The sequence below is a fragment of the Rhinolophus sinicus genome, linkage group LG15 (assembly GCF_036562045.2).
Source record: "Rhinolophus sinicus isolate RSC01 linkage group LG15, ASM3656204v1, whole genome shotgun sequence".
In the NCBI taxonomy this organism is placed as follows: Eukaryota; Metazoa; Chordata; class Mammalia; order Chiroptera; family Rhinolophidae; genus Rhinolophus; species Rhinolophus sinicus.
In genome coordinates, this window is record NC_133764.1 from 29,718,198 (window position 1) to 29,732,872 (window position 14,675).

Here is a 14,675-nt window from a genome sequence, read left to right on the forward strand (position 1 = left end):
TGTGGAATGAGGTCATTCGTCTTTCTTCTTAGCTGTAAACCATGGCCACAACTACCTGGCTGGCCCAGACTTCCATTTTCCTATTCTCTTACCTGGAGCAAGTTTGTTCCCAGGCTCCCCTTTGCATGGCTGGGATGGTGTCCTGCCTTTGGCTGTGGGACCTCATCGAGCTGTGCAGCCTCTCCCAGGTCTCACCTGCTGCCTGCTCCCCCTCTCCCCCCGCCGCAGTGCCCAGGCTTTGACCTCATCACATTTTATATCACCTGCTCTTTTTGACCCTTTTGGATTTCAGAACCATGTGCCAAACATTGGCACTGTCCCTCATCTTTCGATAGAGACAAAGATGTGCCTGAAACTGCTAGGCAGACCAAAGGGTTGGAGGGTAGCTGCCAGACGGCCACACGGCATTGCACCTCCTTTTGCCTCTGTTGTGGAGAAAAAGACGATGTGACAATGCGGAACAGAGCCCGATGCTGAAAGGCAGGCTGGGCGGTGCTCTCTGTCTGTCCCCAGGCTCCTCAGCCACCCCTCCCAGCCCAGCCCAGACCCCGGAGATAGCAGAGAAGAATCTTGACAAGCACCCCCATCCCCACCCATGGCCACCACCCAGATGCCCCCAGACTCACGCACCTTTCTTTTAATTTGTTCTAAGCAGAATGAGCAAGTCCCTTTCCCCTCGCTTTACAGATGGGGACAGCGAAGGGTTAACAAGCTGGCTGATGAGTGCACAGTTATTCCACAACAGGGGTTGGCAAACGTTTTCCATAAAGGGCCAGGTAGTAAATATTTCTGACTTTGCAGGCCAGACAGTCCCTGTTGCAACTACCTAATGCTGCTGTCTTAGCAAGAAGTTAGCCAGAGAAGGGGCGTGGCTGTGTTCTGACAGAGTCTCTCCTTGACCAGACTCTAGCCTGGCTCCTTTGAGCCCTCTCCTCAATTCAACCTCGGCCTATCAAGACTTGAGCAAACACTAACAGTCTCTGCAGCTCAAGCCTGCATCCCCAAGATGACCATAACCCCCTTAAAATGATTGCCTGAGAAAACTCGAGGCTGCCAAAAGAGTGTGCTGATACGGCTGCCTCCTGAAGATATGGCCCATCTCCCAGCCTCTGTGAGAGGGTAGAGGCCTAACGTTGATCAGAGCCAGTTAGCAAACCCAGATGGGTTTTACATGGACCAACTCCCCCTTCCAGCTTTTTGTAATCTTCCATTTCTCTACTGACCTCTCCCTTACCTCCCTCCCCACTCCCTCATTCTCCCTTTAAAATGCCCATTCACCTCTGTACAAATCACAGTTGAGTCCAGTTCATACCGGACTCTCCCTATTGCAGCAGCATGTTACAGGACAGATTAAAATCTGTCCTTCCCACTTTAACCAGTGGCTTTGTTTATCTTTGACGGTTCCAATAAAACGTGACTCATGGACACTGAAATTTGAATTTCATAAAATTTTCACATCATGAAATCTTCTTCTTTTGATTTAAAAAAAAAACACATTTAAAATTGTAAAAAGCATCCTTAGCCTGTGAGCCGTACAACAACAGGTGGTGAGCCAGGTTTGGCCCCCAAGCCGTAGTTTGCAACCACCCCATGCCCGCTCTAAAAGGATAAGCTCTGCGCATGACTTCTGGTGCACGTTCCAGGCAAAAGAGTATATGAGTCCTCTGCCAACGAGGTTTGACTTGCCGTCTCTGAGGGCTGGGTGAGTACGATGGGGTTTTGGAAGGCAGAAGACTGTAAATTATGGCACTCCATGCGGCCCTATGTGTCTAACTGCTAAGCTCTGCTTCCTGATGTTCTTGGCAACAAAAACTCAGCATCAGAAATCAGACACTTGTGGCTGTGCTGCTTGAGTGCTGCGTTAGCACTCAGATGCCAGCGTGCCCGCCTCTGGAAATAACCCCTCCTATTTTTAACACCCTTGCCTAGTCAGACATTCTCTGGTTTCCCCCAGAGAAAATCTCAGGGCCCAGAGATACAAGTTGGAATTCAGAACCTCTACGTCTCACTGGTAAATAGGCCCCCTCTGCCCCCCTCCCCGTCATCTGCACAGAAGTCCTCAGCATACCCAGGGTTCACACTTTCCTTTCTCCTTCAGGGTCGTGGGGCCCCTGAGCTGTGGTCAGGAATCCAAGTCATTTCTATGCTCGCACAAGGAAAAGGCAAGTTTTCGAAGAGCTTTTATTTCAAATCACAGTCAGAAAATACCCAGTTAAAAATGCTTCTCAGGCCTCCTAGGAGCCAAAGATGGAACACTCAGCTCACGGGACAGGGTGCAACTTGTCACCCAGGAGGAGAGAAGGGCTGGCTATTTACACAGGAGGACACCCAGAGCTGGTAACCAGCACAGGGCATCCCTATAAGGTAAGAGAGGACAACAGGAGCCAGCTTATCAAAGACAACTGGCCCAGTGGGGACAACTCGGAGCTCCAGCGGAGCTGGCCCTGCCTCCTTCCCACCATGGGCAGGTCTGGATCATGTCCACTTGCTCCATTTGCAGAGGAGCCTGTCAAAGCCCAGAGAAGAGCTCAGAGAGGGGAAGCAGCTGCAGCTGTTGTGGGGCAGGTGGGAACAGAAGCGATGTCAGGTGCCTGCCTCCTATCTAGAATGTTCTGGGCTGGGTTCGGCTTCCTGAGGGGTAAGCCCTGAGAGTCGCTGGGGCCTCAGGAGGACTAGTGCTCGGGCTCGGCGTCCATGCAGGACTCCCAGGGATTCTGGGGCATTCGAGGCAGAGAGAAGATCAGGAGGGCTAGGCCGCCCAGGAAGAGGAGGACGAAAGCAGCGCATGCGCAGGCAAAGGACCAGGAGTAATAGTACTCGATCCAGACGGTGTCCTCGCTGTCAATCATGCGCTTCACCGACTGCCGCATAACCTCCACCGAGACGAAGATGCAGAGACCTGCGGGCAGAGCCGGGACGGACGCTCAGGGCTGCATCCAAGTGTGCGTCTACTGGGGCTTCTGCTCAGGGAAAGGTGGAGACCCAGCCTTGGGTGGACACTGACTCGAGGCTGCGGGTCTAAATGGGAACCTGCAAAAGTGACCCCTCTGCCTGCCCACTGCACAATTTGCTCGTCCTCAGGTGAACTGCGTTTCTTTCCTTCTTTTGTTAGTATTTTTAAAATTAATTACAAATTTTGTGAGTAACGGCATTGCTCTCAGGACCTTGAGGATTAAGTCTTGGTGAGAAATGGACCAACTGCCAAGATCTGTGCCCCTTCCTGACCCACCGAGAGTTGCTAAAACCCTGAGCAAGTTTGCTCCTGGGTGGAACCTGGGAATTTCTCCAGACCCACAGCCTGAGGTTGGCGTGAGGATGGGGTAGCAGCATCCCCCTCCCTGTGACATCGTCCCCCCCACATGGGCAGGTGCCCCCCTTCTACCTGCGAAGGCGTAGAACATGGAGGCCGGCCTCAGCAGGTAATCCCGCTTCTTCCGGAAGGACAGGAGGACGCAGATGGTTCCCATGATGAGAAAGGCAAGGCTGAAGATGGCGATGGCCGCGGCCGAGATGCTGTACTCTGCAGCACACAGAGGGCAAACACAGCCTCATCCCAGGGCCTCGGGTCACGGCTGGTTGTGCTGTCAACCAGGTGAGTGACGATACCACGGACCGCGATTCCCATTGCACAGGTGAGCAGACTGAGGGTCTGAGAGATTAAATCACTCACTCAAAGTCGCATAGCCAGTCAGGGGTGTGGCCAGGATGTTGACAAGTCCTAATTCCAACTCCCAGGCTGCCCTGAACTGCAAGTTCCTTCTCCCCAGTGGCAGAGGCCTGGGAGGAAGCAGGAAGCTTATGGCTGGAGAACTTTCTGGAGCAGGAAACTTTCTCTGAGAGACAAGGCAGAGGGGCACTCGGGCTGAGGGTCTGTCCCGGGTCAGACAGCATAAGGAAGTGTGGCTTGTTTTGGAGCACCGCTAGTGATTTTGTGTGTGTGTGTGTTGGGGGTGTGTTTGTGTGTGGGCACGTGTGCAAACATACACACGCATGCTGCAGGTGTAAGATTCACCAGTGAGGATGTTAGTGTAGCAGTGGAGTGTCAGGATCTCTCAGTGTGAGTGTGTGTGCCTGTGTGTGTGTGCAGCTGTCTGCACACGTGCTCATATGGGTCTATACTCATGCAACTGGGGTGCATCTGAGCTCCATGGTTCCCAAAAGGCCCCAGGGCTCTCATGCTCCCCGAACCCTTATGGATCTCCCCATATCCCTGCTCTCCTGATTCTCAGGGAGTGATTTATCAGCGAGGGAGGGAAACCGACAGTTCCCCACAGACTGAGCCTCCAGCCTGAAAACCGTCACTGGGATGTGGAGTACTTGTTCCATTTTCCCAGCTCCTGTCACAACAGCTTCCCTTAGGTGCTGTTGGAAAACGCATTCCGTCTGCGATTCAGGAGCCTACCAGGCACCAGCTCTTTACAGCGTCTCGCCAGCCCTGATGAATGGAAGCTCAGCACGCCTGGAGATGGAACAGTGCTGTCTCTGGAGCGCAGAGGGTGACAAGGCTCTTTTCATCAAGAACGGGGAAGTCAGGGCTTTTTGCCAACTGATTTTCTGGCTCAGCAGCGTGTGACCACAGTCACTTCTCCCCACCCTCCCTGCTTCCCACCACGGGCTCACCTTTCTGAGTGGTAACTTCAAAGATCTCCGAGCTCTCGCCTGGGTTAAAATGCCTGAAGTAGGAACAGTTTTTCTCTGTAAAGGAGAGAGACAGTTGAGAGAAAGGGTCTGTAGCCAGAGGCAGAGGCTGGACCAAGAAAGGGTGGGTGTGATCCCGCTGGGGGAGGTGGGCGGGGGAGGGGCACGTGAAGGGACTTGGTGACTGGTCCTCTTCTCCCCAAACCCTGATTCTGGGCCCAGACAAAGATGGTTCCCCGACCCTGACACCAAAATGTCAGTAAGTTAAGGGGGTTGCATAAGAGGCTGGGAAATCTTCAGGGAGCTGAGGCTGATGAGTTGAGGGAGCAGATAGCACTGTGGGTGCTAACCCCATGGGGCAGATGGGGAAACTGAGGCCCAGGGCACAAGCCATTTTTCAGGGAGAGTAGTATACATGGGCGACAAAGGGCCAAACAGTAGTTCCCACCAGGGCTGATTCTGCCCCCCAGGGAACATCGGGCAATGTCTGGAGACAATTTGGTGTCACAACTGGGCAGGGCTGATGTTGGCATCTAGTGGGTAAAGGCCAGGACTCTGCTCAACATCTCACTGTGCACAGCTCCCTAGGACACGGAATTTTCCAGTCCCCCAATAGCAGTCGTGCTGAGGTTGAGAAAGGCTGGATCACACCAAAACCTAGAGCTGTGTTTCTTATCAGCATTCAGGCCCACCCTGATTCACTGAGTGTGACCTGGGAACCAAGCAGTGTATTTCAAACGCTTTCCAGGAGATTCTGATGCTCAGCCCAGTTGGCAAGCCCGGCACCAGGCTCCTGACAATGCCCCACGAAGTGCTTCTCTGAGTGGGCCATCTGGATGGACTTGGGTGAAGGGTAGACCATCCATTCGAGGGCCAAATGGGACCATCGCATTATTTCATCAGACTCTTGACACCTGTGGCCAACGTGGCAGCCCAGACAAGACCTCCCCTGGAGAACTGCTTGGCCCCTGATAAGTGTCAGAAAAGCCATAGAAGATCTGTGCACAGCGGACCAAAAATCTGGATTTGATGAGGGCTAGAGGAAGGTCCCAGAACAAAGAAATTCATGCCAATTTTAAATATAATTTCAGGCATAATTTCGCTTCCATATTTCTCCTTTCATCTCTCTTATAACGCAGGGATACTGTAAAAATCAAAGGATAGCCTTTTTGCTTATTGAATACAGTTCATATTCTATACTTTTGATTTAGCAAGTAGATGAATGGGTTATTTTATATTATTTTATTTCTTCAAAAAATCAGCAAACCCTAAATGAGGTTGCTTTTTATTTGTGGGAGGCCCTTCACCGATTTCTTTTTCCTGTGGATCCATGACCTTCAAATAGAAAACATCTGTGCTCCTAGGTTAGATGGCATCTGGTTTTTGCATTCATTTCTTTATCTTCAGGCTATATATCCATTTTTACAAGGAGATTGATGCCTCGTTTCTTTTGAAAACACCCGGGAGGTGCTGCTAAAGCCATAACCCTCTTTGGGATGCAGACTTCCTTCTCTCTGTCCTAAATCATTACTGCCACTGACGCCTGAGGCCTCCCACTCTTCCCTCCTCCCCCAGGGTCAGGGTTACTGCCGCCCCCACGGTTGAGGAAGGAAATGACCCCTGGAGACTAGGCCTGGCTTAGCAACAGTAAATGCTCAGAGAGGTAAATTGCCTTCTCTTTGAGTTTCTATATTTAAATCACTTTCCTTTTGAACTGAGTTACCTGGGGTGTCTGACTACCAGTGGTGATGTCAGAATTGATGCTTCTCTTTTCTCTCTCACAGCTTCTGGTGCTATTTTAAAGCATAATGCAACCCTCTTACATTTGTTAGATTATTAGCTATAGATTCTCTTGAGTCACTGCTTCAAAAATGGCTCATGCTATGTCATAAGTCACCATGTGTCTCCCTCTGGACAAAGGAACATTTCTGTTTCATTCTTTAAGGACCAATTTTGGTTGTCATTGAAAACCCTCTGAAAAGAATTGACTGAATTCAAGTGTATTTCACGGTCAGCTGCCTCTCTGACTACTTGCAATCCGCAAGTGAAAGGCCTTTGAGTGGAGGGCCCTGAGATAAAGGTCTGTCAAGAGCCTGGCCGAGGCAGAGCTATTTGGCGGTTCTGGGTTGCTGAGGCTATTGTGTTTCCCCGAAAATAAGACCTACCCCAAAAATAAGCCCTAGTTAAGATCGTCAGTCAGACGGACGCATTTAGTACATTATGACTATGTACCAGAAGAAGATGGCATGGCTGTATTTGAATAAATGTAGATTGTTGTACATGAAAAACTAAAACATCCCCTGAAAATATGCCCTAATGCGTCTTTTGGAGCAAGAATTGATATAAGACCCAGTCCTATTTGAGGGGAAACACAGTACTCTTGCACAGGTCGTGTTTGGGTTGTCAACCCTACCAGATAAACACCAGACTCCATTCTGGACAAACTACTGCTGACACCAGGTTCTTGCATCAAAACTGTCTTAGCTCAGACCACAGGGGGAGGCTGCCTGTCTGGGAAGGCAGACTGAGGGTTCTGGGAGGTGATTTTCCCCTCAGTGGCCCAGGTACGATGTTTCCCTCCCTCCCCTCCCCTCTCAAATGCTCTCACATGTGGGGGATGGGAGCATGCAGTGGGTGGGGTTCCCACTCAGGACATCTGGAAGTCTCAGCTTCTCTCTGATGTGGCTGAACTCAGGGCTTAAGGACGGACAGGTCAACCCGGTCTCCTCTCTGGGACTTAGCACAGGAGGAAGGCTGGTGCTTCTGCCCTGAACCCAGGAGGAACATCCACTCAGGGAGCCGTGGCTGCCCATTGGAACCCATGGACTCCTCTGTGGTCCTTGAGGGCCCTGGCCGGGGTGGGGGCATGTCAGCCCCAGACCTCAGCCTGGATATGTCCAGCACCCACAAGATGCCCATTCAGGACTAATCAAGCCAGGCATCTGCCACTGTTATTCAAGAATTGCCCAGGGTCCTGTTGAGATCGGCAGACCTGCCTCTGCCCCTTTGGGTGCTGTCTGGGTAAATTGAGCATCAAGGGCAACTTGAAAAGGAAGGACCTCTGGAATGGGCCATGTGTGGGCCACTTAGTCACAGGTAGGCGGTTTGGAGGAGAGGGGCAGTGACACTTCAGTGCAGACCCTATGCGGATCCTGAGCATATGCCTTCTTGCCTATGCCTCTCCAATGTCCTCCACGGCCCCTGCCTGTCCTCCATCACACTTGCACGAAGCTCAAGACTTGCAGCTCTGCCTCGATGGGCTCCAGCCCCTTGACTGAGCCGAAGAAGCAAATGCTGTGGACTAAGTCAGCAGAGAGACCAATGACAGGGTGATGGTCTGGGACCATAATTAGGAACTCCCCCCACCAGCCCTAAGACCAACCCCCTTCGTCTCTGCAAATGGCTCATGGTGATTTTAACATGTGTATTTCTATTTGACTGTATTTCAGAAATATCTGCCATGAGCTGTCATAAGACTCAGTGGTCTAAAAACTTGAAGTGGATTATTCCTTTAAAAATATGGTGAACTCAGCTATTGGGCTTAACTGGGGTCGGAATATTCTGGCTAACCAAGTATCCTGGTGAAGGGAGTGATGCAGAACCACATCTAACTACCGTTTTCAAAGAACTACAACAGAAGGCACATTTGACTCCAAGCTGAACTTGAATGAATACAGCTCTTTCTCTGATAGTTGATACAGCTTGTACAATTAGGGGATGCCTCTGGATTATTACTGAGAATGCACCACGTGCTGGTTGATGCAGACTTTAATATATTAAAAAATACCTGGTTGATTTGCATAAAACCAAGGGAACTAGTGCTTTAGGAGTTGGAAGAAACATTTCACTCACTCCTTACTTGCATCAATGCCAGGGTTGTCTTCACCATTTTTGTAAAAGTCCTTGCTCCCAACAGTGGTTTCTCTGTGCTCTGTCTCCCTCCACCCCTGTGATTGAAGACTTTTATAAATGAGTTGGAGAAATCCCCAAGACTTGACCCTAAGCTTCCCAGCATTGCTGTTCAATGGGAGAGAACTCTAGTTATGGCCTGGGTCTCCAGCATGGGCTTGTGTGGATGGGAAAGGGAGCCCCTGAAATTCTTGGGGTCAGTAGCATCATGTTCTTTCATATGGCCCTAGTCCCTGCACTAAATACCAGAAGAGAAGATAGGCCACTAGGGAAATGGGGCACTGGGACAGGCTGCCGCCTTGCCCTAAAGAGGCAGAGCCTGAAAGAAGCAACATTCTACTCAGCCCAAGGGCAGGTGTTGACCCCTCTGGAGATTCATTTGGGCTTTCAGACAGACAGCTTCTTCTGACAGCTGGGGAAGCCCTATTTCCACTCTGGAGGCACTGGAATTGACCTCAGATGTTGATCGTATACATGATAGTCCTTTTAAGACTCTGGGTCAGTGAAAAACCAAATCAGACAATTTGTGTCCTCAGAGCCTCCAGCATTCGCTGGTGGAATGTGACCTTGAAAAGTCGCCTCTATTGCTACTGGGCCATGTCATGTCAAAAGCTGGCCTCTTATGTGTTTTCCTGGGCCAGCAGCTTTTAGAAGCTGTGTTTGTATGTACAGTAAAGGGTATGGGAGGGGACTGGAGAGAAAAGAGGCTCTGGACCTGAGACTTGGTTCTGCTTGTTAATTGGTTAGCCTTAGGAAGGCCACTCAGCCTCAATTTCCCCACCTGTAGAAGGAGAGCCACATGGAGAATGAGCGCCTCCTCACTGGGTGGCCGTAAAGTAGTACAATGGTGTGATTAAGAAGGTGAATTTTAGGGGTTTGAATCCTGGCTGCTCTGCCATCGTAACTGTGTGAGCTTGGTCACATTACTCAACTTTTCTGTGCCTCCTTTTCTTTCTCTGTAAGATGGATCATGATAATAGTATGGACCTCATCTGGAATTTGGTGAGGATTAGATGAGTGAATATATATATGCGATCCCACTGCCTTCTGGCCTCCATGGTTTCTGGGAAGGAGCAGCTATCACTCTGACTAAGAATCCCTTGTATGTGATGAGTCACTTCTTGCTCTTACAAGATTCTCTGCCTCGACAGTTTGAGTATGATGTGTCTAGGTTTCATTTTATTCTACTGGGAGTTCTTAAGCTTCACGGGTTTGTAGATTAATGTTTTCCATCAAATTTGGGGAAATTTTGGCCATTATTTTTCATCTATCTTTCCTGCTCCCCTCTTTCTCTCCTCTCCTTCCCTGGAAAGGACTGCCGTTACGCACATGTTGTACATTTTGCCCGGCAGGTATCTCAGGCTCTGTTCTCTTTTCTTCACTCTTTGTTTTCTGTCTGTTCCTCAGACTCGCTCATCTTAATTGACTTACCTTCAAGTTCATGGATTCTTTCTTCTGCCTGCTCAGGTCTTTTATTGAACCCCTTTAGTGAACATTTTCATTTCAGTTATTGTGTACTTCTCAAGTCCAGAATTTCTATTAGGTCACTTAAAAGTAATTTCTGTCTTTCTAAAGAGTCTCTATTTCATGAGGCATCATTCTTATTTTTACTTTAGTTCTTTAGACATGGTTTCTTTTAGTCCTTTGAATGTATCTAAAACAGGTGATTTAAAATCTCTGTTTAGTGAGTCCAATATCTGGACTTTCTTAAGGATCTATTGGCTGCTTGTTCCCCCCATGTATGGGCCATCCCTTTTCAGTTCTTTGAATGTTTTATAATTTTTTAAGATTTAAATTTAAAACTGGACAATTTAAACAACAGAGTGTAGAAACTCTAGAAATCAGATTCCCACCCTTCCCCAGGGTTTGTTCCTGTTTCCATTTGTTCCTGTTGTTTGTTTAGTGACTTTTCTGAATTAATTTTGTAAATTCTATATTCTTTATCACGTGTGGCCACTACAATCTCTGCTCAGTTAGTTTAGCGCTCAGCTCACAGAGGTTTCCTAAAATGCCTGGAACTAATACATCACCCAGTCCCCTCTGGTGGCTGCCTACCAGGCTGCTGGTTTTCACTGTGATTGCAGGCTGGGGGTTTTCAACGCTATGACCGAGTTGGCGGTGGGGGTGGAAATAAGAATAGAGCAAGTTAAAACACCACAAAGCTCACTGTTCTTACTGAGGTTTACCCGTTTCTCTTGAATAAGCACTGCTGGATTGCTGCAAGACTGGTTAATTTCCAGAGTTCTGAAAAAGTTTATGCTGATCATTTTTGCCAGTGTTCTCATTGTTCTAATGGAGGAGAGGACTTTTGGAGGTTCTTACTTTGTCATTTTTTTCTCTCTGATATTCTCGTAATTCATATCTATAGAGCACTGAAAACAATGTTTTCCAGATAACTGCTCTGTTTGTGTTTGCAGTTATTATTATCGTTGTTGTTAATAATAAATCAGAGAACATGTGATCTCTTTTCATCTATCCAGAAACAGTGAACCCATAGAGCACAGGGAGGGTGGCCGGGGAAGAAAGAAGATGTCCACTTGTAGAGAAAAGGGAAAGGGAAGAAGGCAGGGATGCATGTCAGAAGCTTGTTTGGAGTAAGGCAGTGCTCACGAGTAGGGGACGTATGATTCACTCTGGATCAGAGTGAGAAGGCATAGAGATAGACTCAGCTCAGGTGCAAGGCCAAGCCATGCCTGTTGGTCCCCTGTGGCAGATTCAGTCACCTCCCACCAATCTGTCTCTTCCTTGTATAGACTTAGCTCACCTCCCTGCTCATCTGCTCTGTACACTCACCAGACTTTAAAAGGCAGGTGCTTCCAAGGACAGGTGGACAGGACCATATCAGTGCATTTCCATGCATGGTCCCTGGAGAATCTGCCTCACCCTGCCCTGCCCTGCCCTGCCCAGTTGAGTTGGCTGGATAATGCATCTGTTTACGGGTGTGCTCAGCAGTGGCCGAGGGGCGTGGGCATCTGAGCTATGTGATACCCTTCCAGTGCATGTTCATGCCATTTAAAGCCCTCAGCCCTGGGACACGATGTTTCCAAGACAGCTGGGTATTTACAAGTCTTCCGAGTATCCAGTGGGAATAAGCAAGGCAGGAGTTCCCTGGAGCCAGCAGGAGGTGAAGGAAGACGAAGGAGGGAAGAAGGAGGAACAGGGTTTGGGTTCCTTTGTCCCACACGTACAGTGCAAGATTTGTGCAGACTTGGCACTGATTTCTTAGAAGGGCAGGTTTCAAGGAACACCCAGTCGAATGACAGAAGGAAATATTCTGAAAACTAGGTGGGACACCACACTCACCCAAATGCACTGCCACCTTGGAGTGGCATTTGTAAGCACTGGAAGGGATTTCATGTTGCTGAACCCAAGCAACATAGGAGGAAGCAGAGGCTGTGACGGGCTGTCACCCCACCCCACCCCACCATAGTCATTTGGGGCGGGGGTCATGGTCAATGTATGACTAGAGCCCCGGACTCTGATTCTCCAAGCAGCGTTCTTCCCTCAGCATGTGCTCTATTTGCTATGAGTGCAGAGGGTTCCACATTTGCAGAAGAGACCTAATTTACAGAATACCTAACCCAGGTATTCTTGAGAAGGAATTCACCTTCTGTGTGGCGTTTGGTCACATGGCAGGACATCGAGGAATGCGCTTATATTACAGAGGAAGAAAATGCGTTCCAACTCTGAAGGGGTCTGAGCCAAGAGAGGATGCAGGGAAGGACCGACAGTTCTGACTAAAAGGCAGGTGGCTCATCTATAGCCAGGTACCTGCTTCACAAACGTGTGACCTGTGCAGTCAGTCACTCAAGGCCCTGCACCCAGAAGGGACCTAGACTTGATTTCATGCTCTGCTGTCACCATCTTGAAATTCTTAAAAATAATTACAAGAAGCCCTACGTTTTCATTTTGCACCAGGCCCTGTAAATTCTGCAGCTGATCCTGTCTATACGCTGGAGGCTGGGGAAGGAACAAGCCAGCCCCACAGGTCCCTTCCCTGGGGACATAGGGCCACCAGTCTGTCCTTGCACGGAGAGAGTGGAGCTGGGCACACCCAGAAAAATGACTGCTGCTGGGGCCAGAAGCCCCTAGTCTGGCAGGTCCACGGTTCCTTTCCTGAGCCTCTTGTCCCACCTGAGCAGCCCTCTGCTCTGGGTAAAAAGCCCCACGCCTCAGCAAGACAGAAATAGTGAGAGACAAATGCCCTCATTTTACAGCCCGACTCTGGCGGCCAGCACAACCTCATGCAATTCAGGTCCTCTTCCCCGGATGCAGAGGGCTGTTCTGAGGCCGGAAAACCTACCCTCTTTCCCACGGGCCACTTTTCCAGGGGGATGGGAAAGGGCAGGAAGCAGGGACAGGGGCCAGAGACTGGGTACATTACCCCCAGGCAGGGTGATGGGTCCGCAGCTCTTGTCCTTGCTGTCGCTCATGACAATAGTCTTGGTGCAAATCCGCCAGAGGCCGAAGTGGGCTGCCTCGCAGGTGGTGTTGTGGTGCTCCACCTGGGGGCTGAGCACAGCCCAATGGTCGGTCACTACGGCCACCGTGGCCAGCACGATGCCCACCAGGATGCAGAAGAGGGTGGCACGGATCTTCAGGGCTTTGATCTGGGACATGGTGGTCGCAGAGGAGCGTGTACTCTGGACAGAGTCCGGCGGCAGCGTCTCCTTGGGCAGGTGGCAGCCAGGCTGGGGTGGTGGCAGCAGTTATGGTGCAGGAGGTGGAAGCTAAGTTTAGTGTGCCTGGCCGAGCCAGAGTGGGCTGGCCTTGGGGCAGAGGGACACTGGACGGGGCTGAGCAGCTGCCCAGACGTGACAGGGGCCTGAGGGAGGCTTCTATTAATGCACATGGACAGGCACGCCACCGTCACCGAGGATGACTTCTTCTCGGGTTTCAGGGCTTTCTTCCTCTCATGGAGCCAGAAATACCCCAGGGAGGGGCGAGGAGAGAAGGATCTGGATGGTGACTGGAGACCTACAATGAGTGGCAGCTCAGGACACCTGAGGTGGGAGGGAATGAGGGGTAAGCAATAGGGATACTCAGTGTAGGAATCTGCCTGCTCTGGGCTGAAGGAGAAAGGGCGCTGCTGGGTGAGGGCAGGGCACCCTGGGAGATACAGGTGGCACAGCTTTCTGTTATCACATTGGGCAGGGTGAGTGGGTCCTTGTCCTGGAGGCCTGGGGGACCCAGGATCCTGCCTAGGGACATCTTGGGGATCCCCCCCGCCCCCGCCAGGGCCTCTGGAGCCCATTACTCAGGCAAGAGCTTTAGCTCAAGGCCCATGCCATCTCCTAAATGGCAGGGAGATTTCAGGTGGTTCCTGGGCCTGGCATGGCTGGACACTGCCCAGCCTGAGAACATTATTTCCGGTTCCCTTCTCCCGTCTCTCCTATTTGGTCCAGAAGAAAAGCCCCGTTCGGGGTTAGTAAGTCTTTACCACCTTGCTGACACTTGCAAATCAAAGAGTGGAGAGGACACGGAATCCAGCAGTACCTGACTGTAGTTCTGTTTTTGTTTTACTGTTTTAGTTTTACCTCTATTAATTGCAGGTAATAAAGATTTCCCAGTTATGTTTCCATTTACAAAATAAATACATTTAAGTAAAAAAGAACAGAAGTAGATTGATTTATGGGTGACTCTTATGAGGCTAATGGGTGAGCAGATGCAGCAGAGGACGTGAAAGTTTGGGACCACCATCCGAGGGCCTGTCTGCCCACATGACCCCCAGGCCGGGCTCCAGGCCCCTACACCCCTCCTGGGTTCTGCCTCTTCTTCCTCAGTTCACCAGCTGCCTCTTTTGGGGTGTATCTGAGGTTAATGCATGGCCACAAACCCATGAGCTGGGCAGGGCTTTGAGCTTTGAAATCCTGGCCTCCGGGTGGGGGCCCGACACCCGGGGTACACGCAGTGTCAGCTGCACCCGTATTGCAGGTTCGTCAGACAGCCAGGCTGCACCTTCCCTCAGTGGAGGGCAGGTTTGTGCCACATGCAGGGTCCTGAGTCTTCCAACCCAGCCAGGAAAGCATTGAAGATTGATGCCTCTTCCTTCAGAAGTAGTTGGTGTGGACATCTCCCACGGCATTGGCAGTGCCAGGGACTGCAGGCAGGTCTCCTTTCTCTCTCCC

The 14,675-nt window shown here is 50.4% G+C and overlaps 1 protein-coding gene across 1 annotated transcript; it reads right to left on the reverse strand.

Annotated features, from left to right (window-relative positions):
• Positions 1-2,168: 2,168 nt before the first annotated feature.
• CACNG1 (calcium voltage-gated channel auxiliary subunit gamma 1) lies at positions 2,169-13,348 on the reverse strand. Its single transcript, XM_019732832.2, has 4 exons — positions 12,932-13,348; positions 4,621-4,695; positions 3,383-3,520; positions 2,169-2,899 (listed from the first exon to the last, which is right to left on the reverse strand). Exons 1-4 carry the CDS (start codon positions 13,164-13,166, stop codon positions 2,673-2,675), a joined length of 675 nt encoding a protein of 224 aa, XP_019588391.1. The 5' UTR covers positions 13,167-13,348; the 3' UTR covers positions 2,169-2,672.
• Positions 13,349-14,675: the final 1,327 nt, after the last annotated feature.